This window comes from Lissotriton helveticus, chromosome 2_2 (assembly GCF_964261635.1).
Source record: "Lissotriton helveticus chromosome 2_2, aLisHel1.1, whole genome shotgun sequence".
Taxonomy (NCBI): Eukaryota; Metazoa; Chordata; class Amphibia; order Caudata; family Salamandridae; genus Lissotriton; species Lissotriton helveticus.
Window position 1 is genome coordinate 35,859,048 of NC_136060.1, and position 27,300 is coordinate 35,886,347.

General features: G+C 43.7%; 1 protein-coding gene across 1 annotated transcript in view; it reads left to right on the plus strand.

Annotated features, from left to right (window-relative positions):
* The window catches only part of CFAP96 (cilia and flagella associated protein 96), a 221,294-nt gene that overhangs the window by 155,505 nt on the left and 38,489 nt on the right, over positions 1-27,300 (plus strand). The window contains exon 4 of the mRNA XM_078678866.1: positions 25,890-26,069. Coding sequence (XP_078534992.1) covers positions 25,890-26,069 — 180 coding nt within the window. The remainder of the gene's footprint in view (positions 1-25,889; positions 26,070-27,300) is intronic.

Genomic DNA, 27,300 nt, shown 5'->3' on the forward strand with positions numbered 1-27,300 from the left:
AGAAACTAGAGGTATTGTCTGTAATAGTCCTGTACTGCCTATTTTGAAACGAACTGACCCAACAAAACCTCCAGTATATAGGTTTGTAATTGATCTTAGAGAGGTTAATAAAATTGTGATCCCACAGTTTCCTGTGGTTCCAGACATTACTGCATTGTTAACGTTGATTCCTGCTACAGCAGCATGGTTTTCGGTTGTCGACTTGAAAAATGCCTTTTTCAGCATTCCGATAGCCGAAGAAAGCAGAGATATCTTCGGTTTCTCTCTAGGAGGACGAAGCTTCAGGTTTAAACGCGCTCCACAAGGCTATTGTGAAAGCCCATCCATTTACAGTCAAGCATTAAAAAGCCAGTTAGATTCCTTCGTACTTCCTCCTGGTTCTGCTTTAATACAATATGTTGATGATCTTCTAGTGGCTGCTGATGACAAGGAAACTTGCAAAACAGCTACGATTTCTTTATTGCATCATTTGTCAAATTTGAATCACAAGGTGTCACCTTCAAAAATGCAATACTGCTGCCAAGAAGTGACCTACCTAGGTCATCTCTTGTCAAAGGAGGGAAGGAAGTTGACCCCAGAGAGAATAAAGGCAATTACACAGATGAATGTTCCTAGCACGCAGAGAGAAGTACGTGCTTTTTTAGGTATTACCTCATATTGTAGGCAATGGATCCCAAATTTTTCTCTTTTGGCAAAACCATTGGTAGCCTTGACTGGGAAAGGTGTTCCGAGTCCGGTACCTTGGTCTGCTGAATGTCAGCAGAGTTTTTCTGAATTGCGAAATGCACTGTGTTCAGCACCTGTATTGGGTACACCCGACTACAGTAAGCCATTCACGCTCTATGTCCATGAGAGAGAAGGTTGCGCGTTGAGTGTGTTGACACAGAAATTTGGTGATAAACAACGCCCTTGTGCGTATTTTTCATCAACATTAGATCCAGTAGCTAGAGCGTTGCCTAGTTGCTTGAGAGCTACAGCCGCAGCTGCAGCCTCCATTCGACAATCTGCTGGTTTAGTAATGAACAACATGCTAGTAGTTATGGTTCCTCATGCTGTAGATACACTCATGAACCGAACCAAGACGCAGCACCTTACCAGTGCTAGATTATCAGGTTATGAACTGACACTGTTAGCTAGTCATATTCAGATCAAAAGATGCAATGTATTGAATCCAGCAACATTGTTGCCGACTAGCCAAGAGTCGAGTGATTCCGAACCACACGACTGTTGTTTCAAAACTGAGGAAGAAACAAAAGGACGAATTGATCTAAAAGACACTCCGTTATCAGATCCAGATGGAACGTTGTATGTTGATGGGTCTTGCTTCAAATTAGAGAATGGTGATGTGACTGCTGCTTATGCAGTAACGACTTTGAGTACGATTGTGGAGACTGCAAGAGTGAGTCAGAATTCTGCCCAGGCTGCAGAATTGATCGCGCTAACAAGAGCGTGCGTTTTAGCTAAGGGAAAGAGAGTGAATGTGTTCACAGATAGTCAGTACGCGTTCGGCGTGGCCCATAGTTTTGGCCGTTTGTGGAAAGAGAGAGGTTTCATTACGTCCCATGGGACTAAGATTCAACATGGCCAGCTAGTTAATGACTTGTTGGAATCTCTAACCTTGCCGACTGAAGTTGCGATTGTGAAATGCAGTGCTCATAAAGCAATCACGGATGATGTTGGTCGTGGGAATGCTTTTGCCGATGAGACTGCAAAACAAACAGCTAGAAATATGATGAGTAGAATGTATGTTGCAACGTCTGCAAGATGGATTTCTGAGTCTGGAATGTGTGAAGACACAGTGGAAAGCGTGAAAGAAATTCAGAAAGAGGCGACTGAGGAGGAAAAGCTTGCATGGAAAGAGAGCACGGGTAAATTGGACTCGAGTGGGTGTTGGATTGACTTGTCGGAACAACAGCGTTGGATGTTGCCTGATGCGTATGTGCTTGCAGTAGTGACGATGGCACATGGAGCAGCGCACATCAGTTCTAAAGGGATTTGTAAGATGTTGGCTCCAGTTTGGAAGAATGATGGGATTAGTAAGTGCGCAGAGAGAGTGGTGAGGAATTGTATGGTATGCTTGATGCATAATCCTGGCAAGGGAATCCCCACACCTGCAGGTCATTTAGCTCCTCCCTCCTGCCCCTTTGAAGTGATCCAGCTAGACTTCATTCACATGGATCGTTGTAATAATCTGAAATACGTCCTAGTGGTAGTTTGTGCTTTCTCCAGATGGATCGAAGCATACCCGCTAAAGGACAATACTGCCTTATCCACTGCCAAAATTCTTCTTAAAGAATACTTCCCCAGATACGGAATGCCACGGATTGTATGGTCAGATAACGGAAGTGAGTTCGTAGGGAAAGTTATGCAGAGTGTGTGTGCCGGCCTAGGGATTAGACAGAAGTTTCATAGTGCGAATCATCCCCAGTCCGCGGGTTTAGTCGAGGGTTACAATGGCACCCTTAAACTGAAACTTGCTAAGATACAAGCGTCCACGGGTTTGTCCTGGCCAGACGCATTGCCTTTGGCTTTGCTATCAACAAGAGCAACTGTACATTCTAGAGTAGGGCTTAGTCCATATGAAATAGTTTTTGGTCGTCCTGCAAATGTTTGGGGGGTACCTAGACCAAAAGAATTCAAGCAGCTGGAATACCCAATGTTAATTGATTACCTTTTCGACTTGACTGCTAAATTGAGTCTTATTCACCAACAGGTTTTCGATGCATTGCCAAAGCCACCGGAGAGTCCAGGCCATCAGCTGAAACCGGGTGACCAGGTGGTCATTAGAAATTTTGCAAGAACGAAAAATCTTCAGCCCAGATTCATTGGCCCTTTTCAAGTCCTACTAGCAACGAGAACTGCTATTCGTGTGGCCGGAAGGAAGAACTGGATCCATACGACACATGTCAAACGTGTGCCTCTGCCACTTCCTTACGACAACTGGGTAAAGAAAGGAATCGGTGCCTCTGAAACGGAACAAGTCCCCAGGTTCATACCTTTCAGCGATGCAGAACTGATCACGGATTCACCAAATTCTGACTCTCCTCCTGAAACTGCTCTTTTGAACCCTGAACATTTGCCATCTGCAAATGTAAACATTACAACGTCGGCTGAAAATACACTGTTTCCAGATCAGACAGCTCCTGCAAAACTGAGATACAACTTGCGACCTCGCAATATGGACAAATAAAGCAGGAAACTGCCTATTTTCAGATTTGAATTTTCTATACATTGCCTCCAGCCAGGAAGTTTGCTAATACTTTGTATTGTTTCTTTTTGTCTTAAAATTGCCTTGCCGTCTGGGTAGCCGTAGGGTCGTGGCTGTGTGCCTAGTTGAATCTGCGGGGGTCAGACACAAGGTCGATCTTTCTGTTAGTTCTGGGAACTCCCAGGGCTGATAGAGGCATTTTCATCTACGTACACATCATCAGTGGTCGCGAACGGTCGTAGAAGATGGAGCTTCCTGAGCTGCAAATAAAGAATGTAATTTATGTTCGCAGAAATAGACTGTACCGAATACTTCACAGCAAATGCTTTCTAATGCAATGTGCAGTTACGTTTTTAATCGTTTTGATAACGTTGGTGGGTGGAATCATCTTTGGTGTGCATTTGATTTTCATGCCGGTAACTACAGTACCTCCCCTTGGTCCGACTACTTCTACGGTTTCTTCTATGCATTCTTTTCACTCATTTCCTGAACACGAACAAGCTCGACGCTCAGAATTTATTAACAATACATTTGTACAGCTCTTGCATCAACACCAACTGGTAGTTAATACTACAGACTGCTGGGTGTGTGGCTTGATACCTCACACTATGGATAAAGGCATTCCCTATCTAGTCTTGCCTTTTAGCTACAATGGATCATTTCAGGCCTTTCAGACCATTTTTTCATATGCCCTTGAGACCTATCCTCCGCGTCCACCACGGTCCACTAAATACAACTCAGCCAACAAAGCTTTAGTCCAGGGAATTATTGACATGATTAAAGACGTCAATAATACTCCATCTTACCCTAGAGATGAATTACGGGTGTATTTGAGTTGGAACTCTACAGAGTATCGCCTTAGTTTGGGAGAAAGCAAGCGTAAAAGCTCCACTTCAGTTTGGGTCGTGCCTCACCGAGGTCAGGTCTGTTTACAAGGAAATGGGAGAAATCTGAGAGCTCAGCTAGGGAGGAGTGAGTGCGTTGAGACTTACGTATTTCCGTCTAACTCCTCCCCTGCCTTCCTGACTGCTAGGGGTACCTACTTCATCTGTCAGGACAGAGCATATACATGGCTGCCTGCTGACTTTTCAGGTTCATGTTATATTGCTCGATTGTTACCTCCGACATACACTGCTTCTTCAGATTATCACAAGACCAGAGTAGCAAGAGGTGTCTTCAGCAAGGAAGATACCGCTGGTCAGGAAGCTGGAGACTTCTTCAAAGGTTTCCTTCCGTTTTGGGGGCCTATGGCCAATAGTAGAAATCTACGTCAACTAACACGGGTAGTTGAATCTACTATTACAGAAACTGTTGGTGCCCTTAGTAACTTAACAGCTGAGCTTCAGGCGGATCGTCTCATGACGTTGCAGAACCGAATGGTTCTAGACGTAATACTTGCAGATCGAGGTGGGGTATGCAGAATGATCCAATCGAGCTGCTGTGTCTTTATTCCAAATAATGCTCCAACAGTCTATGAAGCGATCTCTAAGTTACACAAGATTTCCGACTCTATACACGTAGATAAGGGAAACTGGTCCTTCATGGAGTGGTTTTGGACTCTGGTATCAGCGTGGGGATGGAAGGTTCTGATGGTCATTGGTGCCATCCTAGTATTTCTGTTCTCGTGCTGCCTTATTATCCAATGTGGTCCCGCTTTGTGTAGTCTCTGTGCTGCAACCTGTTTCAGAAAACCACCTGCATTTGGAGAAAAGGTACGAGACAAGATGATGGTGCAACAACATGTCACTGACCTAATGAGCATAGAATTAGACTCTGACTCTGACATAGACTGAGTAATTGCCTATGTAAGGGCAAAAGGAGGGTCTGAGGTTCCGTGACGATTTTACTCGTGTTTGTAACATTGTCGTAAATACATAATTTTGGTATCAGTGAACCGCAAATGATCCACTTAGTATATCCTGGTGTTTTCGCTATGCTACGAGCAAGAGCACTCCAGTTACAAACACATTTCTGTTCTACCCATGGCATCCATCTTAGAACACAGAAGCCATTTTGTATTCCTTGCCCTCACATAGTCAATGGACACGCAATGACCTCTTTTTCATCTAAGGACACGTAGGCTTTACCCGGCGATTCACCTTGCGAGGGACACGTGCACCTTAGGCCAGCAACGCTGTGGCAGCATGACTCGGCAAGAACTGCCTCCCCAGCCTGAGGCCAGTCCTGCTATACTGGTTCTTGTGTTCGTTGGCCTGATCATGATTAGGCGGCCGAAGCTGGTAACCGTGCCCATTTACGACCCACAAACATCTCTTATCCTGTCTTTCTATCTTCTACACCTGGCTCTGCTCCTTTCCTTCTGGGCCTTTTATTAGGGGGAGGTAACGAAATTTACGATGAGGCGGTCCGGGTCTTGAATGAAAAATTGACATGAGATTATGATGGAATAGTGGGAACCCCTCATTCGTAATGTTTTGACATCAGATACTGTTGACGATTCCTGTGCAACGCCAAATATTTATTGTTTAAGACACGAATGTTTAGAACTGTGGTAACATGTAAAGAATTTGCCCCAAGCAGAATATTTAGTATATAAGGAACAACCCTCTTTGTACAAATTGAACAGGCTCCTAGATACTGCCCATGTGTAGTTTCTGTGACTTCTGTGTCCCTGCAGTAATAAACCTTTGGTCTTTGACGCCACCATCGAGAAGCCCGTGTTTCTGTTTGTTTGTGCACCGAGACAGGTAGAACTCCGGGGTCTTCGGGTGTTATCCCTGACACCTCTGGACAGAACCGAAAAGTCCAGAACTCCACAAGTCAGAGGCCACCGAAGTCATCTGCGGCGTCCCTCAAGGATCCTCGCTGAGCCCTACCCTCTTCAACGTCTACATGAGCCCCCTCGCGGCCATCGTACGCCAACACAACCTCAACATAATCTCCTACGCCGACGACACCCAGCTGATCCTCTCCCTGACCAACGACCCCGCCGCCGCCAGAGCCAACCTGCACGAAGGGATGAAAGAGGTAGCCGAGTGGATGACGACCAGCCGCCTGAAACTGAACTCAGACAAGACGGAGGTCCTCATCCTGGGCTCCTCGCCCTCCGCCTGGGACGACTCCTGGTGGCCCCCCGCCCTGGGCACCGCACCCAAACCGACGAACCACGCACGCAACCTGGGCTTCATCCTGGACTCCTCCCTCTCTATGACCAGACAAGTCAACGCCGTCTCCTCGTCGTGCTTCAACATCCTGCGCATGCTACGGAAGATCTTCTGGTGGATCCCCACGGAGACCAGGAAGACCGTCACCCATGCCCTCGTCACCAGCCGACTGGACTACGGCAACGCCCTCTACGCCGGAACCACCGCCAAGCTCCAGAAGAGACTCCAGCGGATCCAGAACACCTCAGCCAGACTCATCCTCGACATCCCACGAAACAGCCACATCTCCGGACACCTGAGAGACCTGCATTGGCTCCCCGTCAACAAAAGAATCACCTTCCGTCTCCTCACCCACGCACACAAAGCCCTACACGATCAAGGCCCGAGCTACCTCAACAACCGAATCAACTTCTACGCTCCCAAACGCCACCTCCGATCAGCCAGCCACGCCCTCGCCGCCGTCCCACGCATCCGTAGAGCGACCACAGGAGGAAGGTCTTTCTCCTACCTGGCCGCCAAGACCTGGAACTCCCTCCCGGCCGACCTGCGCCTGACCCAAGACCACCTCTCCTTCAGGAAGAAGCTCAAGACCTGGCTGTTCGAGCAGTAACGGCACCCCCCTCCCCCCTCTAAGCGCCTTGAGACCCTACGGGTAAGTAGTGCGCTCTATAAATGCCTTGATTGATTGATTGATTGATTGATTAACATGCTTCCCAAAACTTCACATCCCCGGGTAAGCCTATCTGAATGCCTGAGTAAACAGGAAGGTCTTAAGACCCTTCCTAAATGGGAATAAGGAAGTTTCCCTATGCAGACTATCCGGGAGCTTATTCCAAAGCTGAGGAATCACAACTAGAAAGGCACGCCCCCAGAGTATTTTTATCAAAGCGTGGGCATACCAGCAGGCTTGCTCAGCCGATCAGAGGCATTGTCCTGCACATATTTCTTCAGACGATTTTTGATGTAACCAGGTGCTGCTCCATGGAGGGCCTTATGTGCAATGCACAACCCCTTGAACTTGACCCTCTGCCTTATTGGGAGCCAGTGCAGTTGTTGTAACAAGGGTGTCGCATGTGCTCTTCTCTGGAGTTTAAAAATCAATCGTGCTGCGTCATTCATTACCACCTGAAGTCTTCCCAGAAGCTTGTCGAAATCCCTAAATGTACTGCTTACCTAGTTCAGGCGCGACATAATTAAGGCCGACACTACAGTACGCAAGGTAGAGAAAGACAACAGGGGTACCAGTCTCCGAAGCTGCCTCATAAGACTCACGCAGCTTCCCACTACGGAGGTCACCTGATTACTCAATGTTAACTTAGAGTCCAATCTAATGTCCAGGCTCTTTACCACCGGCACTGGTGTTGAAATTATGCCTAGCTCCTGTGGCCAGAAGGCATCAGACCAGGGATTAGCCCCTGTTGTGATGTTGAGTACCTCCGTCTTATCGGGGGTTTACTTTCAGTGAATTGTTAGTCATCCAATTTGTCGTTAACCTGAGAATATTTTACACGTTAGTCTGTGTCAGTGAAGAGCTGTCAATCCCTGATGAGTGTCATCGGCATTGTTAAACACCTGACAGTCCAATTTTGCCAGAGCTTCAACCAGTGGTTGGAGATAAATGTTGAAAAGCAGAGGAGATATCGCAGAGCCCTGCGGACCCCTACAAAGCAGGGCGCCCTTCCTAGATAGGCCTTCCCCCAGTTGTACTCTTTGTGATGATCCTTTAGGAAAGAGGCGATCCATTGGAGTACTGCCAGTGATTCCCAACCGCCGAACACGGGCCAGGAGCTGGGTGGGGTTCACCGTGTCAAACGCGGTAGAGAGATCCAGAAGGATCAAAGCTGATGAATCCTTCCTATCTGCCGCAGGCTTCAGCTCGTCCAGCACTGAAAGCATTACCAATTGTGTGCTGTTATGGGGCCCTAAAGCCTGCTTGTCGGACATGTAGCCGCTGATGTGTCTCCAAAAAGGAGGACAGTACTCTGAGCACATGATGCTCAAGTATTTTGGCCAGGAATGGAAGTCTAGATATATGTCGGAAATGTTTCAGGTTGTTAGTGTACGCCACAGCCTTCTTCAACAGCGGGGTCACAATAGCTTCCTTAAATTTGAGAGGAACCTTCCCCAATGTCAGGGAGAGGTTTAACAGGGAAGGTGTCTCTGGTTCTATCATAGGGAGCACCTTTTTGAGCACCTGTGGTGGGCAGGGGTTTTCTGGTGACCCTGATTTCACTTTGGCCTGCAAGCGTTCCCTCTTGGAAGTCTGGTTGATCTGTCACAGAGAGGGGCCACGGGGTCAAACTGAATCTCAATGAGGATGTCTATAACCTTATCTAAAAAGAATCCTGCATTTTATTACAATCCTCTAGATTAGCCACCATCCTCTGTTCTTTTTTCTGGCTCAATTCTTTAAGCACATGGAAGGTCTCTTTCTGAATATCTGTGGCTTCCCTGTTCTTTAATTCATAATATGCAGATTTCGTTGCAATAATAGATCTTTTATAAAGAGCTAATTTTCTGTTATATTCCTCCCTGGCTTTTGGTTCATGTGAATGCCGCCAGTGCCTATCGCATTGACGGAGGGCCTGTTTTTCCTTTCCTAATTCCGCTGAATACCATGGGGCGCCCTTCGCTCTATTTCTTATCTTTTCCCTCAGCGCCGGTGCCACTATGTCCATGGCTGTCTCCAACCTGCTCGGGAGTTTCGCATACTCCACATCCGGGTCCCAGACAATTTCCCTGGGGGGACTGTCTCGTGTAGTGCCTCCTTCAAACTAGCATCTTCTTTCTTGTGCCAGTTCCGTACCGTTCTCCATACTATTGGTGAGGGATTAGGGCAACTAAGCACTGGGATCTCACAGCTGATCAGATAGTGGTCTGACCAGCTACATGGTATACAATCTGTATGGGTCGCACCAGGAGATGTAGTCCAAATAAGGTCCAACATATGGCCCTTCTCGTGGGTGGGGCTCTCCACAATTTGTTTCAGCCCCATCGTGGTCATAACCTCTGCCAACCTGCTGGTTGCCTGATCTCTTGGGGTCAGATCCCAGTGATAGTTAAAATCCCCCATCACTATGATCTGTTAATTTCTGGAGCATAGATCACTGATTACTTCAGTAAACTGACTGTTGAATGAGGGGGATGGCTAAGGTGGACGATATACTACTACCACCAATAGTCCGATCTTGATCCCCAGGACCTCTGCCCCGTCCAGGCACTCTTCTACTATTTTCTCAGTAGACAGCATCTTACAACAAAATATCGCTACTCCCCCCTCTTTTCTTCCCCTGGCGATTGAATGTCAAGACATCAAAGTCTGAGGGGAGGGAGGCTACTATGTCAAGCCCTGATGCATCGTCTAGCCTTGTTTCCGTTAAGGGCAGGCCAAACATTTCCAAATATGCTTCTGCAGGGACCGTGTATTTAATAGAGTGGCCCTTAAGCTAGAAGGGGCCGCAGCCCCTCCTACTGTGACGCTCTGAATCTGAGTGCTAATCAGCTCCTGCCTGCCCTTCTCCATCAACAACTTGTCGCGCCGAAGCTTATTGACTAATGCTGCTGGGAGGGTTGGCCTGAGGCCTGAATATTTTAAAACGTGCAGTTCTTCCATTGAGTAAATCATATTTGGACTAGGGATTCTGGCCCCTGGGCCCGGCCGGGCGCAGACGGGCATGCCTTAGGCGCGCCTTCGCCGCGCCAGTGGCACGTCCTCGCAGCGCCCCAGTTTAAATGCATTCAGCCACCTCCCCAGAGTGCGTCAAAACGGAAGTGACGTCGCCATCTGCGTCACCCCCCGGAGCGTATTGAGAGACCGGCGGAACTGTGTGCACCAAGCTTATTAACATTTATAAAATCAGATTCAATTTACAGATTTTATTTTACATTTGCAGTTAAAAGAGTTGTGGGTGATTTGGCAAAGTTAAAACAAAGTGCCAGTCTAGTACATAGTTCGCCTGAGATTTTCTGCTGAGCACTACTAAACGGCTAGAAGTTTCCCATCCTGTGCTTAGAAGGGAATTAAAATGTTTCTTTTCTTCTCATAAGCTCTTCAGCTGACTCTTACAGGATCAATATATATTTATTTCCTTAATCAATCACTAACGTCATTCATTGAAGACTCCCAAACTTCCTGTTTCTGCCATGATATAGTGGGGAAGTGAGCAGGCAAAAAATGCTCCTATCTTGTTCTGCTGGAACATCCACTTATTCACTCCAGTCATTAACAAGCATTGACAAAGCCAAATGGTCTCACTTATGTGGGACGGGAAGGTTGGAAGGGCAAGCAACAATGAGGAACTCGTCCGGCATTGATTACCCCTCCTGTCCACCCACAGAACACAAACATTGACTAAGCCAAATAGCTTGTGCATATGCTAGAGCTATTTGGCTTTATTAATGTTTTTTAGCCATGTTGTACAGATGCTTTGCAGTATTTCTGAAAGTAAAAAAAAACAAAAAAACATGCTGTGACATGGCCTACGCAAGTTAGGTGGTCCTACCTCCATCACAAGGAATATTTTACCTTTCAGCTGCCCCCTGTTTAAAGTTCTAATTATCTAGGGCCCGATTCACAAAGTTGAACTGAGACGAAAAGTTTAACTTTCCGACTTTCGATGTTCTCAAAGGGCACTTAAGAGAGGTAAAATTAGACTTTTGTCTCCGTTAAACGTAAATTTTGATCTTAAATTTAACTGAGACAAATGTCTAACTTTACTACTCGCAAATGCCCTTTGTGAATACCAAAAGTCGAAAAGTTAGACTTTCTTCTCAATTTAACTTTGTAAATCGGCCCCTAGTTCCATAGACCAAGTGCATTTACTTGGGACACGGTGTCTGTTTGTACTATAATACATCACTACCATTATGCTATGCATACCGGTACCGTTATAGTAGTGTCACAACCAATACTGTTCCACCATCAAAGAGACTGTTATCTGATGAGTGGTGAAATAGAAGCATGTGCCCTTAGCCATGTCCAATACAAAGCTAGCAAGAGCTCACCTTTGGGCATTTTGTGAACATGTTGAATCCTTATTGAACAATCAAAATGAACTAGAGGTCTAGAGTCCCCTTCCCGTATCCCACCTTCAGCTCCCTGCTAGTTACTTGCTGCATAATCACTTATAGATGCAAACTGGATGAGTCTGAAGCAAATTCATGTGTCTTCGGTAAGGGATCGTAGAATTCACTCACGCTAATGGTTGTAATGCTGCCTGGATTATGCCATCCAGACTGGATATCCAGAGCATGCTGAGCTTGACATCTAGCCAGCCTTTAGTTGCTGATCCTCAGGCCTTCCATTCTTTCTTACCACTCTCAGCCGAGGAGACACTGTTGCTGTAAGTGAAGTCCCAGAGATTGAAATTTCCTGATGGAGGTCGTGTCATTCATCCACCAAGGGGGCTGAGGAGTACCTTCTCATTAAATATTATTTTTACAGTCAGACAAAATTGGACAGAATAAGGACTAATATCAGCCCAGCGCCAATAGTGGACCTAACAGAGCAGTTGCCTACAAGAGTCTTACAATTATATTAAAAAATGCACATTGTAGAAGTCACTTCATTGATTTAAATATACCAAACAGGACATTCTTGAATAGTTCATTTATTTGCTTCTCTTCATCCACTCTAAACTTTACTTTGGTGCTCCACAAATGTATTCTTCATAAGTACAGCTAAACTCGTAATAAAATACAACCAAGACTGATACATATTTTATAGTTATGCAAAACCACTTTCCCAAGCATTCAAAATCTGTGTGAGTAAAAAAATAATGAGTTTTTGATCTTCATGTTCATTAAAATTACTTTGTATTCTTCAGTGGATACCTTTCTGATATCTTGATAGGTGATAGGTGAACACAAGTAGGGTCTATGAAACAACTTGTTCTCTTATGCGAAATAGTCTTATTGTTGCTGGCCATGATATTGCACTTAAAGTAGCGACAATTCATTCACTCCTCAATTTTATGAAGAGTTGTAATTGCTCTGGTTGTCACAAATCAAATAAATAAAGAATTCAACGTATCACGTGCATTTAAATAAATTATATGGCCATTATTATTTTTATTTTTTTAGTCTGTTTTAATGGTGACAAACAAAATCTTATCCTGAGCAAATGTCCATTCCAAAGTAAATCCAGCAGTCCAAAATTATGGTAATTTCTTTGTTTTATTCCAAACGCCAGCATTCCCAGAATAGACGCCGAGATACCATGAGGAGCATTCCCCCACATTATTTGCAGATTCATGAATTGCCGACTGTTGGATTGCAAGATAATGAGAAATTAAGGGATTAAGTACCGAGATATAAGTGCTTGCGAAAATCTATGTTTTACTACTGAGGACTGAACTTGATTATGACTTATTCGCCCTGATGAAGTCGGAGGAAATTATCCACAATACGAAACACTTGTTGGCTGCATTCTGTTCAGACTGGCTGTGATATTACCTATTGGGAATTCTGACATTTGGAATTAAACAAAGAAATTACCATAACTACGGACTGCTGGATTTACTTTGCAATGGACATTTGCTAAGGATAATATTTTGTTTGTTTTGTTATTTGGGGATTCCATCTCCAACCTCGGAACATTGGGTGGCTGCTTCACTTTTCCTTCGGGCAAACTTTAGAATTTTGATTGTACTACATTGCACTGACTCGACACAGAGTTGGCCCTGCCACTTTTAGACTGTTGTATTATTTTAACGGTTATTTATGGTTAAACTCTTCGTTCTCTGTGAGCTGTTGTATATCACCCATTCCAGGAAGGAGTTTTCTACTGACATTCTTAATTCTAGAACTGCTTGAAAGGCTCCATTCCAGCCAAAGACTTGTTGTGTAGGAATTCAGGACCCTAGTGTAATTTTCCCGATTCATGCCCATATATAGGTATAAATCACCCTATCCTTATATAGGCATAGAATTCATAACCATATTTAGACATAGCCTATGCAGCCCAAATACGGAATGGCTACTTCCACTAGTTCCGAGAATCCACAACGATTTCTTGGAAAAACCCACCTTCAGCAGTCAGGGACTTCCCCCTGCTTGAATATCGATTTATCCAAGAACTCCTGGAGTTTTCAAAGAGCTGAGTCTTTGATGACGTTATTATGTCCAACCTTACGTCAAACTCGGCACCTTCAAGGTATAAATATGCCCACACTTGCCCAACAAACACACGGTTGTTTGGAGCAGTTCAACTATCTATTTGCCCGACGCGCCCTGCAGCAGCAAGTGCAGAAGGAAGCCGAGCCTCCAGCTGACGCACTGAGAGACGCTGTTTTTTGTCCTGCCGAGAAATCTAGCTCCAGTGTTTCCAGGCTACCCTTGCGGATTGCTGGGAAATCGAGTCCTGAGAGAGAGATACAAGACCTCCTTCATTCTAAACCAAGGTACGGAGCTGATTAGACCCTTAGAGAATTCTTGGAATAAGATTCTTGGCAAAAGAATACTAAACTTAAGCTACACCTCACTTACTTCTTCGTTTGTACTAGACCTAGGTTACGTACACCGGGGTAGGCGTATTTTAGAAGCATCAGTTGAGTACTTTTAGTCATTATTTATTCATGTATGTATTATATATTTATTTATATGGCTGAGAAACCATAACATGCTTTTACAGTATTATTTCATAATACTCTTCGTGCTATATGGATTATACTTTATAACCAGTATTACGATTGTAGCAGTACATTTCTTATGCTTGAGAAATAAGACTGTTCAATAAATACTTTTTATTGAAAACGCCCGTCTCTCTATTTTCTCAGCACATCTGATGAAACGAAGCATGCACGATTGACTGAGTAAAATAGCTATCTGTTGTTTCTGCGACTCTAGAGATTGATTTCTTATTCTTGCGAAACAAAGTTGTCATGTTTATGCGATTGTCAGAAACTAATCCCTTCTTGTGAATTTGAGAAGGTTTCTAGTGACCTCTGAGCTAGCTGGCACTCACAATTAGGTTTAATATATTCGATAGAGACCTAGTCGACCTCAGTCCTTCGTCTAAACTATAGTATATATTATTCGTATGCGCAGAGCCTGTTGGGAATATAGGAACTACACTGCACCATAAGAAATTACCATATTTCCTACAGCTATTTTAGCTTATTTTATTATTTCTATACTTTTGTTTAATCAAAATGTATTATGTTATGTAAATTTGTATTGTATTTTGATGTTTAAGCCCCGCGAAGCTGGATGGTTTCTGGCATTTGTGTGTGATATCACGTGAAAACATACAAATGCAAACTCCAGTGCGTAACTCAGACTGAATATCCTCCAGCAGAGCAGTACTGGTTCTCCTTTTCTTCTGCATGCCCACAGGTCTCTAGTTCAAATCACTAATGGGGCTAGGTGGCTTAAACAAGGCTTATTTTGACTTGCTCTCCATCTCCATCAGTGACTTGCCCTCACCCAACTGTGAGCTAGGCTCTGGAGTCCTGGATTTGTACATCACCTTTGTGCTTTACTCTGCAGCCCACCTGCATTGTTCACAATTATTCTGCAACAGACTTTAGAATATATTTAAGACACTCTACCACCATTTGGCAAGTGCATGATGGTTCCATCCTTCAGTGTACACTTCTAGAGTGTACTCTGGGGATGTGGGTGGTGGAGGAGCTTGTGTGGGGAGGGGAGAGAAAGATTTGAGACGATTCCCAGAAACTGAACTTAATTTCCATCGAAATGATGTGTAGGCATTGTGTAGCTGCTGTAAGTACAGGCTGTGTAAGCCAACATTGCGCAAAACTTGTCTTTCCTACACATATTTGAAATAATAAAAGGTATATACCCAAAGTCTGGTATTTATTGCATGTAACAGGATGCCATATTTTCTTGCATTGCTTCTGTTAGGTATGTACTAGGACCTGTTGAGAGCTTTCCTTGTTGCCGGTTCCTGTTGTTGTCCACTTGCACTGTTCTCTTACTTTAAGATCTGCCTGAATGCATACTATGGTGGCTGTCCCTAGTTTTCCAACTGCCTTATGTGGCACCTTGGTACACTTACACAGCCCAGCCATGAAAGTACGGATGCAGCCCTGCCAAGGCCACCCCTACCCAGGAAGGACCAGTCACAGGAGCTTTGATCGTCTAGCAGACCTCTTCTCTGCACTATCTACCTGTATATTGTGTGGATTCCAGGTTACAATCTAAACCACCCAGATATTGAGTGACATCAGCATCACCCAACACCACTGCCCATATGAGCAACAACAAGGAGATGGTTAGAAGGAAGAATTGTAGAGTGAAGCAGACTTCTTCCTCTGCAGGCTGCGCTCACCTAATCTCTTCAGCTGCATACCAGGTGTGCCTTATCCTAACCAGCAGCCACATAAGGGTTAAATATGACCTCATTGTTGGGGATAGTTAAGAAAAAGCAGGCAGGGCCACCTTTACGTGGTTGCGACCAGTGCAAGAACTCTGTAATGACCTGAACTCCTTCTTCGTGGAAAAAAAAAAACTCCATCAATCCTAATAACAGTAGATCCTTTCGTTCTCCCTCAACACATTCCCTTTGCTAGATCAGAAACGCCTTCTAGATCTTGTTAGAAAGGTTAAATCAGGCTCCCCCAAGGAGGACTGCCTCATCAACATTCTGAAAGTAATCTATCGGTCCTTCCCTGATACTTCTCTAATTTTCTTAATCTCTCACTGTCCCACGGCAGTGTACCACCAGCTTTCAAAGAGGCGGTGGTCATCCCACTTAAAAAAAAAACAAGGCTTGGATCCCAAAAAACTGGAGAACTATAGACCCATCTCACTTCTCCCGTTCCCAGCTAAATTGCTGGAGACTCATGTAGCCTCCTGTCTTAGTTCCTTCCTGGAAGCCACCAAGTTCTTGGGCACCCATCAGGCAGGCTTTCGTCCAGCGCATTCCACTGAATCTGTGATTCTATCTGTTATGGATGACCTCAAAAGACAGGCTGACACTAATTGCACTTAGGCTCTGATTCTCCTCGACCTGTCTGCGGCATTTGACACCGTGAACCACAAAAGTTTGCTTGACCGCATTGCCGCAGCAGGTCTCGGGGTTCGGCACTTGACTGGTTCAGATCCTTTTTAGAGGACCACAAACCGTGGGTGTGGCTCTTGCCGTTTAAATCCAAAATGGTAGCTTTGAGTTGTGGTGTCCCACAGGGCTCTTCCATTGCGCCGATTCTTTTCAATATATATACACAACCTTTGATTTCTAGTCTGCGGCAGATGGGGGTAAAGATCTTCAATTATGCTGATGACATGCAGCTAATCTTTGCCCTGGAGAACTCCACAGAATCCAAAGACTTCGTCAGGAGCTCTATGATGCATGTTAAAACGTGGATGAGCAACAACCAATTAAAGCTAAACTCTGAGAAAGACTGAGATAATTTGCCCCAGTAGCAAACTTGCTCTTTGAACTCCTCCTACTGGCCCCCTGAATTAGGTGTGGCACCTATGCCTAAACCAGTGATAAAGAGTCTGGGCCTTCATATTGATGTGGATCTCTCTATGCGTGCCCAAATTGGCTCAGTCACATCTGCTTGCTTTGTCCAATTTCGCAAATTGCGTAAGATTAGATGCTTCTTTAGTAAAGAGGCTGTTACCCAAAATGCAATTGCTCTTATTCTTTCCAAAATTGATTATGGGAACGCCCTTTACTTAAGCCTTCCACAATTCCAGTGACATCGTCTTCAGATTATCCAGAATCAAGCAGCAATGATCATCTACCTTAAGGATAGACGTTGCCATATCACCCCCATGCTTAAAGATCTCCACTGGCTCCCAGTGGAGCAGTGAGCTATGTTTAAAACTGGCTGGTTTCTTTTTAAAGCTAGCCAAGAAACTGGCCCTAGATTCATAGTCTCGCTACTCAGTAAGCATTTACCCAAGCATACTCTGAGATCTATGCATCAGAACCTTTTGGCGGTGCCCAGAATCAGACATAAACGCATTGGTGGGACCCAATTTTCTTTTTAGGTCCAAAGCTTTGGAATGCACTTCCTATCTCCCTCAGGCTTGAGGTCGATTACCTTCGGTTTAGGAAACAACTTAAGACCTCGTTGTTTACCCTGGCCTACAGCTAGTTGCTACTCTGCTTAACTATTCCCCCATCTAGACTCCCCAGCGCCAAGAGACCTGTTGGTGTACGTGGTATACAAACTCCCACTTAACATAACATAACTACACCTGGAGCTGAGCTCGGAAATAACATATAGATTTAAAGTGTTAAAAGCACCTGCCGCAAAGTTCCTTGTATCAATCAATCAGGGGTTTATAAAGCACGGTACTCACCCGTGAGGGTCTCAAGGCGCTCGGGGGGGCGGGTGCAGCTCTGGATCAGTTGTTGCCTCGTGTGTCAGGAAACAATAAACATTTCAAGATAGCTCTGTTGACTAATATTCCTACTGGAGAGAGATGATTTCTGTCTAGGGGCAGTTTAGACTCACCATTAAGTAGCACAGAGGGTTAATATGTGTGCTGCAAAGAACGTGTGCCATGCAGACTACAGGATTGTATTTTATGTGGATAACTCAGTGAGTTACTGCTTTTGTCACAGAGATCCTTTTGTTGCTTGCAGTTCATTAGTTACAATCTTAGTTACAATCCTAATAGCATAGTGACGTATGGACTGTCATAAGAAAGCTGCATGCAAACTGAATGGTATAGGTTAGAACGTTCTGATTTCCCTAGTCTTTTATTTCTGTAATGTTGCTAAAAAGGGTTTTTGTGGGTAGAAATATATTCTTATTACTAAAGCCAACCCCAACCGCTGTGGTATTTTTTAAATCCTGAGTTTGTGCTTCTTCAGACCAAACGCTCTTAAAATATACCACCTACCCAAATATACCCCTGACTCGATTCCTACACCTAGGACTCCTCCTTGTCTCATGTCAGATTTACTATAGGCTGATTTACCCTCATATGATTCTTTGTCTCTCTATAATGTGTATGTGTGATGTAAATTGCTGTGACACTCTACACTGGTATGTATGGTGCTATAAAACAAATTAAATGCATTTGAGAGAATGACACTGTGTCACACCAGGCGTCACCAGAGTTAAAGCCGTCCTTGAGGGCAGGTGATACTCCAGATATTACTGGGGGGTATTACCTTGACCACCGAAATGGCACACTTGCAGCCAGATCATGTACCTGAAACTTCCCCTGGCTTCCTCCCATTACTTTGTGCTGCCATGCACTGGTTGTGACTTTTTTTTACTTTTAACTTTCGTTTGTGTCAAAACAATGAAGTGAAAAAACTATGCTTGTATCCAGTCATGGTGGGCCAATGTTGTGATGAATCTGAGATTTAAAAAAAAAGACAGGCCTACTCTTGGCAAGGCAAAAGCAGGTTTACTGTCGCGGCAGGGAGAGTAGCTTTCTCCACACAGGTAAATAGCCGGTCTCAAATGGATGCTCACAGGTAGTCCCTTAAATAGTAATAAGAACAATGTGTCTTACAAAAGGTCAAATAATAGGTTACTCAATAATTACATATTTATTACAAAACATCACAACACCTGTGTCTTTAAACTCCTGACTTATTCCTCTATACATTCTTTATTGTAATATTATCAATGCTTAGCAATGCATGTATTTACTTCTTTCACATGGTCTGTTCGTCTTCTGCTCCCAAGTCTTCTTATCAGATTCTGTGTACCCTTGGGTATTTCTATCTCCTGCTCCTATTATTCAATCATGTTTTCAATTTACTGAGAAAACAGAATATGTGCTTGTTGTGCTGTGACCATAAATTACTTTGGGCTTGCAAACACAGGTTTTCCTATAACTAAGACCTTGCTGATCATGAACTCTATTTCCTAATGAACTCTTCACCCATCTTGCCTCGTTTTGAAACTTAGGCCTGCACTGCTCTGTCACCACGTATAACTCTGTGACTCTCTCCAGTATTGTCTACAATGGTGTAACTTCACACTTAGTTTCCTCTCTAAAATTCCCCCTTCTAATTGATATTTCAACTGCTGGCTCTAATCCTGCATCTGTACTTGGAATTAGATGATATATATATTACCCTGAGCATCTACCACTCGTATGTGTCCTAACTGTAAACATCCCTCCTGCCTTTGAACTGATCCTTCTACAGCATGCTAAAATTAATTGAATACCACAGAGTATTAAGAACAGTGTCGGAAGAGTTGGAAATAACACTTTTAACACTCCCTACATCTAGGATAGTAGTATAGCTGCATAAGCCAAATCTGAATAGACTGGGATGACTTTTCCTATTCCTTGCTAAGAACTGCTACCAAGGCTATCATTTCTGCTGCTTGTGCAGAATAATGTGCTGGTAGTGTTAACTGTTCTACTGTGTGGAGTGTGTCTGAGGAATCATGCTGTTCTGTCCTGACTACTGCTGCACCTGTGTGCCTTACTCCTGTGTCCTGGTAAATGGTAGAGAACCATCAAGATAATTGACAATGCTACTAGGAATCAGATCCTCTGTTGCTTGACGAGATTCATTATCTTGCACAGTCATGCACTTCATCCTCCTAGTCTATTATAGGATGAGTAAAAAATGTCGCTGGATTATCTTTATGACACTTCACAACCTTCAAATATGGTAATGACAGTATCAATCCGTATCCTGATACTCTCTGTGTAGTTAAAGTAGTCTTAGCCTTCTGAATAATAAGCTGACACTGCATGTTCTGCAAAGAGCGTCAAGTTGCCCACTTTACAATGGGGGTACTTTTCGGTACTGCAAATGCTGCGGAGGCGAGAGCCTGCTCACAAGGATAATGTCCTCTCATCACTAAATCTAACTGTCCACTAAAGTATGCAATGGGTTTATGTGCCTAAGGACAGCTGTCATCACTTGACCATTGCAGTGACAAAAGAGATGAACTCCTTGGTGTAATCAGGAGTCCCCAAAACTGGGGCATTCGTTATCTCAGTCTTCAATATTTGAAATGTTTCCCTCATTTTGTGTGTCCATGTTATCTTAAGTCAGCAACGGTGCTAATAAAGTGCTGTAATTAAAGACCCACTGTCTCACGTAGTTAAAGAGATCAAGAAACTTCTGCATTCCCATAACATTTTCTGACTCAGTCATTTGATGTATAGATGCTGCTCTCTCAGGAGTTATTAGTCAACCATAAGCTGACAATAACTGTCCTAGATATTGGACCCCCACCTGACAATGCTGAACTTTTTCTTCCTGTACCGTGTCTTCTCTGTACAAGAGTAACCAAAAGAAATCTTTTCAACACTGTTGTTCTGGAGGTCTGCAAATTAATGTCATCGACATACTGTATCCAAGTACTGTCACACTGAAAGATTGACAGGTAATTTTTCACCACTCTGTTGAAAATGCTAGTGGACTCGCAATACCCTTGAGGCAAATGAGAATACACATACTGAGTCCCGCGATAGGAGAACGCTTCCAAATAATGACTGGCTGGATGGAGATGGATGCTCAAGAAAGCATTCTTGAGATTTATGATAGAAAACAATGTAGCATCCTGAGGAATATTTGTCAAAATAATGGAAGGGTCAGGAACAATTGGGAATTCTGCTACCACTATATCGTTCAGGGGGTGCAGGTCTTGAACTATATGCCAAGTATTACCCTTGGATTTCTTAATCGGGTAAATAGGGGTATTACAAGGATACACTCCAGAGTGAATTATTCCTTGCTCTAGCAACACCTGTATAGTAGGAGCGATAGCTTCATCTGCTTCTTTGGAAAGGGGATACTGTCTCACCCTCGGTATCATAGCACCTTCTGTCAACGCAATTATGAATGGACTAGCAGTACGAATAAGGCCTACATCATGGGGACCCTTAATCCACATGGTGTCTGGCACTTGGGAAAGATCTGCATCCCTGACAGAATCAAAAGCTCTACCTAGTGTGGGCGTCCTTACTTCCAATACTGTTCTCAACAGTATGTCATCCTGAAAGACTATAACTGTTTTCTTAGGCTCATCATCAGTTGGTCATCCAGTATTTCCTTAAACATTTTACTTGGCTCAATAAATATAACACATGCCCATAAAACATGGTTGTGATCACAGGCTATCAGGGCACCATAGGTCGCTGTTATCTCTAAAGCCTTTATTTGTGGTATCAACTCACTGTCAGGAGTCCAGGAATCTTGCCCTTGTCACTGGAAAAGGAACTCTTTAGGTAACTGAACCTCCCTTCCCAGTAACTCTGGCATTTCCGCTATTATTGTGTATATCGCTGTGGTAAATGCTTCTATATCAGTGGATCAAGCTCTGATTTGAGCATCAGTAGCAGACTCTACTGTTACTGACATGATTCTAGACGGTGGAACTCCAGGTGTACAACAAATCATAGTACCGTCGGGCTCAAAATGTATTGTCATGTTTAACTCAGCCATAAGATATCTCCCTAATAGATTAGTTGGGGCAGTCAGACAGAAGAGTAAATGACCATCAATGTACCTTCCTTTATTTCCCTCTCCACTGGTTTAGTAAATGGAACCCTCATCACCACCCCAGAAAAACCTTGTGTGTCCATTGATCTATTAGAAATTGGAAAGTCTCCCTCTATAATACAAGACTGGGTTGCTCCCGTATCTATGAGGAATGCATACCTCTTGTTATTGATAGCTACCGTCACAGTGGGTTCCTCATCTGATCTGTCCCTCACTGACCATTCTGATCACATGGAACTACTCTGTGGGCACCTTCTTTGCATATATCCTCCTACATAATTAGTTTGGGGGGGGTTTCCTCCACTCACAATCACACCTCCCTGTCCACTTTGAAGTGGTGTTTCCATTGGGGGTGCTTGGTAACTTTGCTGTGTTGGCATTTGTAGTACTTGAGGCAATGATGGTTGCTGCACGTTTTCTGTGGTGGTGTCTGAGGTACATATATTATTAGCAGGTTGGACTGTGGCTGTACTACTGTATCTCCTGGCTGATTGTAAACATTTCTCTCTCCATTTTTTTATCCCATCTCTTTGTCCTGCAATATTTAATAAAATGTCCATATCTGTGACAATAATGACATGTTTGATCAATTCTGAGGACCTATCTTGCGACCTATCCTGCTCTTCCTATACCTCCTCCTCTGCTACATCATTGTGCCCTTACACTGGCCTGCCGTTGTGGATACTGTTGTTGGGCGGTCCCTGGGACCAATCCCACAGACATTGTAGTCATCTGAGTGGTGGTTGCTACTACAGCTCCTTCCACTGCTCCTTTCTTTGCCAACTTTTGCTGCACTAACTCGGCTTCTGCTTTCTCTGTCACCTCCTGCTTATTCCTCTCTTTCTCTTGTTTCTTTTTACAAAAATGGATTATGTGTGCCTGTATCTCTCTCTGTCCAGGATTTGGCTTCCAATGACACTATATTGTCTAGATTATCCTGTATATTAGAGGGGAACCCCTTCTTTATTACATTATAAAACAACACAGCATTTCCCCCTGTTACATCCCAACCCTGACCTACTTCTTAAGTTTATTTTTCTTTCCTCCTGCTAAGAAACTGAGTGGGGTCCCTTGCCTATCAGGATACATCTTCCTCAGCTGATCTCAGAACACTGTCCGGACTAAGTTGAATGGAAAACCATCATACCTAGTCTCACTGAGGGTAACATTTCTCACTCCAGCCTTTTGGGAAACAGTGTCTGTCTCATCTCCTATGAGAGAGATAAGTAAACTCTTTATGTCCATTACTGCCAAGGTGATGCCTGCAGTTTTCCGCAAAGGACCTAATCTATTTCTCTCCTTCCTCTGTAAGTGGGGGTAACAACTTTTTAAGATTCTCCTTGTTCATTTGTGGCCAAGGAACATAATGAAGTGCCCCAGGTCCCTTACCTATCAGGGGCATCTGATATATAGGAGTAACAGAATGTTGGGGTTTGTGCTGTCTGGCCTATTTTTGCCACACACACAAACATTTCCGCATGTAGGGATAATCCCTGTCCGGATCTCCCTCACCATAAAGAATGCAATCCTAAGCATTTTCCATGTCAAATGGAGCAGAAGACCCTTCCTGTGGCCATGGACTCATCTTTGGGGGTAAACCTTCAGTCCATCCTGCTAAATTATCCACATAGGGTACAACACTGTACCAACTATTTCCCCCCTCGGCTACTATCTCACTATGGGTGAGATCAGTCCCGCACAGAACTGATTAAACACTCATCTACTACGCAGGTTTTTCCTGTAGTCTCAATCCTCCTATAGTTTCACAAGATCCCATCCTAGAATTTGTCTGACAACGTGTTCCCTTAAACCGTAACTACTGAAGCTGTTACTCAGGGTGTCCTAGTTTTAAGGAACATGTCCTCCTCTCCTTCTCTAGTGTTGGTGCGATTAGCCAATCCCATCACTCCTTTTGTGTGATCAAAATTGATAAGACCTTTCTTGAATGCTAGTGTCATAAATAGGGTGCCTAGCCTCTCAAGTTTGAAATATTTCACCCATGTTATCTACAGGCCTTTGTTTCTACTCTACTCTACTTCCCATCTTCCCAAAATGTTCCTGAATGTGTCCTGATAGATTATCATAATATCCTTCTTTCCGTGCTTCCCTTGCATCTCTTCTATCCTGACTTAGTGATAACCATTCCTGAACACTCTCTGGTGAAACTATTATGCTCCCCGTCTGTTTCTGCAAAGGTCGTAAATTATCTTCAGTCCATCTAAAATCCTCATCTCTTTCTTGAGATACTGGCCATTGCGCCAGACTAACAGCCCTGTCTACATAGTCATTCCAGCTAGGATCATTTACCTCTCTCCTTAGTGGAGCAGACATCCGCTCCTTAACTACCCTTCCTGTTATATCTCTGTTCTGTAACAAGTGTGATGTTGGTAATGAAATAAGCAACTGATACTCACTATCTCATGAACCCTGCTCTTTACCTCTACACTCAATGGAGAGGCTGGATCTAAATGTAGTGTAAATTGTGCTTCTTATTGTCCTGACAGGATGTAGCCTTACGGCTAGAGGTGTTGACCTCGAAGCTAGGGAACCATGTTCGCGTCTCGGCAATGACGCTCAACATCCTGTGAATCTGGGTAAATCACTTAGGGCCAGATGTAGGTAGGCTTTTACCGGGTGGTAACGGCCGAATTCGGCCGTTACCACCCGGTAAAAGCAATTTGACATGTAGGTCCCTGTAATTTACAGACTCGGTAAATTTACCGGTAGGTAAATTTACCGAGTATGTAAAATACCGAGTCGGTATCATTACTGATTCCGGACAATTGGTATGTAGGTGGGACTCTTCTGAGTCCCACAAGCAGTACCACATCGGTATTTTACCATCAAATACTACTTGATGGTAAAATACCGTTTCTGGTGTGCATGCACATGTGTGCATGCACACCTATGCCATATGACAGGCAGACCTGCCCTTAGGGCAGGTATGCCTGCCACATGGCACCCGAGCCTCTTTTGGGGGTGCCAGAGGGTGTCAAAGTGACACCCCCTGCACCCTTGTGACAGTCGGTATTTTCCGATGTGGTAAATACCGACCGGTATATGCCCAATCAATCCTATGGGCTTCAAAGCCCATAGGAATGCATGGGCATTAACTGGTCGGTATTTACCACATCGGAAATTACCGACTGTTTCCGATTCGGTAATTGCACATCTGCAATTACCTACATCTCGGTATTTTTATTTTCCGACCTCTTAAATACCGAGTCGGTATGACTCGGTATTTAAGAGGTCGGTAAATAAAAATTACCTACATCTGGCCCTTAATCTCCCTGTGCCTAGCAAAAAAATGAATGTGTCCTTGTGTAATGAAACTAGTGCTATGTAAAGCGCTCTGATACCGGATATCTTCGGGTCTAGTTCGCGGTATATAAAACTCTAAAAATAAAATAAAAAAATATTTAAAATATAAACACTTCAACTACTTCTAAATAGTAATCACAATTGTTTGACTCTAAACTGGTCACTTCCCTCTGCGCTCAAGAGAGGATGACCCTCAAACCATGGGTCTCATAGACCATGGAATGACCTCTGGACATTAGGTCAAGGACAGTAATTTGAGTGTTCATATCATACTTGGAGGTATAGTTTAGTGACATCGGCCTTTCAGCCGTCCCTCTTTGTCAAAATATTGGAACACATATTGGACTGCCAACTTTGAAGCACCCACATTGACCACTTTCAACTTTATATTGGGATAAATACTCTTCTAACTGCGCAGTGCCTTAACTTAATATTGTGCAACACTTGTACACAATCTTGCATGCAATAAAGTTATTTACATTACATCAGCGGTAACCATTGCCAAACAGGCAAGTCATATAATATACAAAACATGGAATGGAGTCCGCATTATCCTCACCTTAAAGACGGCAACTCCCGGTCCTACTCCCCCCATGAACAGGCAACCCTTTAGGCAACTTTTGCAGATTACTTTTGGCCTGACTCATTGACAAAGACACATTTCTCCATACTGATGAGTATGAGTCGGTTGCTAATTGGTTTATATTTGTATTTAATGTTTTGAGAATGACTTATGGTAGGTCTTTGTGATAATTCTGACTTTTAACACCAAACACCAAGCTTTCGTTTGTCCTTTAAAGGAAATTCTGATCTTGTTTTACAGGCAGAGAATGAAAGACACAGGAGCCAACTTAAAGGTGGACCTTTCAGGCTAAATATGTACCCACGAGAATACTTTGACGTAAATCCTTTTCATTCAGACAGGCCATTACCACCACTAAAGAAAACAGAGGAAAAAATTAAAGAGGCTACACCCTTTAAACCAAGTTCTCCTGCTAAAGAGGTATGTTTTTTTCAGGCTCCTGCTGTAAGATGTACCTTAAGCAATACTGTGACACAGGCAATCATGCATTGTTTGTTTTTCCCCTTGATCGTCTTTATAGAAGAGACAATTTACTGTTATTTATTCCCAGCTGTTTACCTTCAGCCATCCTACAGAATATGGTTTGTCCCAACTATATATATATATATATATATATATATATAAGTTTATCACATGTTTTCTATCACAGTATGATAGACGTTTATGCATTTCTCTTATTGTGTACCTTCACCATAAAGGCACATATATGATTGTATGAATCATCTCTACATTAAACACCACTATCAAGTGTCTTATGTGTATACATTTGTATGTATTGTTGGACATAAGGAGCTATATCCCCAGTCGACTCATCTAAACCTCAGTCATCTAGTATCGGGCACATGTTACACAAATTGGATCTCATCAGTGTTGTTGACTTATGTACTGTTACATTTCCATCTAATCCTGTTATGTTTACATATGTGTGGACAGAGTCCACATTTCTCAAATGGATCCAGCTTATCATAAACAATTGATGTAAGTCTCTCTATGGCATATGTTGACCCAATATGTGTCCATCAGAGATTTATCGATGATAATAGCTCATCCAATTTCAGGAGTGGACTGTAAATAGCCTTGCTGCTAACAAGACATTTTAAATAATATATATCCTATGGTCTCTGAGACTAATTAGGATCAGAAGGTCACAGGGTAGTCAAAAGGTACTGAGCAACAATTGAAATAACTGTGATCTTTCACCTCTGGTCTCTTTATTAGTTTTTGACTCTCAGTAGTGTGGCAGGGCAGTTCAAGGACTACGACTTGTGGGTGCATCCCAACACAACCACAAGACTCCTGCATTGCCACTGTCCTCCTAAGGTGCAGCAAGCAAATCATGCAAGTGTTTATGTGCCCCAGAGGCTTCTGGGGTGCTTTTAGCACCCTGGGTCTTTCTCCTTGAAGCCATTACTGCCTTAAAAGAATTCCTTTGCCTTTATCCTGTGCTTGTATTTTTAACAAAGAGCCTATTGGAGTGTTCACCTTTCATTTCAAATTGGTGCCATTGCCTTACATGGGGCACCCGCTTACTTTCTGGATGTGGATTGTGCAGGAGCCAAGCCCACACAGTCTGCCCAGTTCTTCTCTTTCCCAGCAGGGAAGTTGTATCCTGTTCTCTCTCCCGGCATGGGAGAGCAGTGAGGGCTCCACA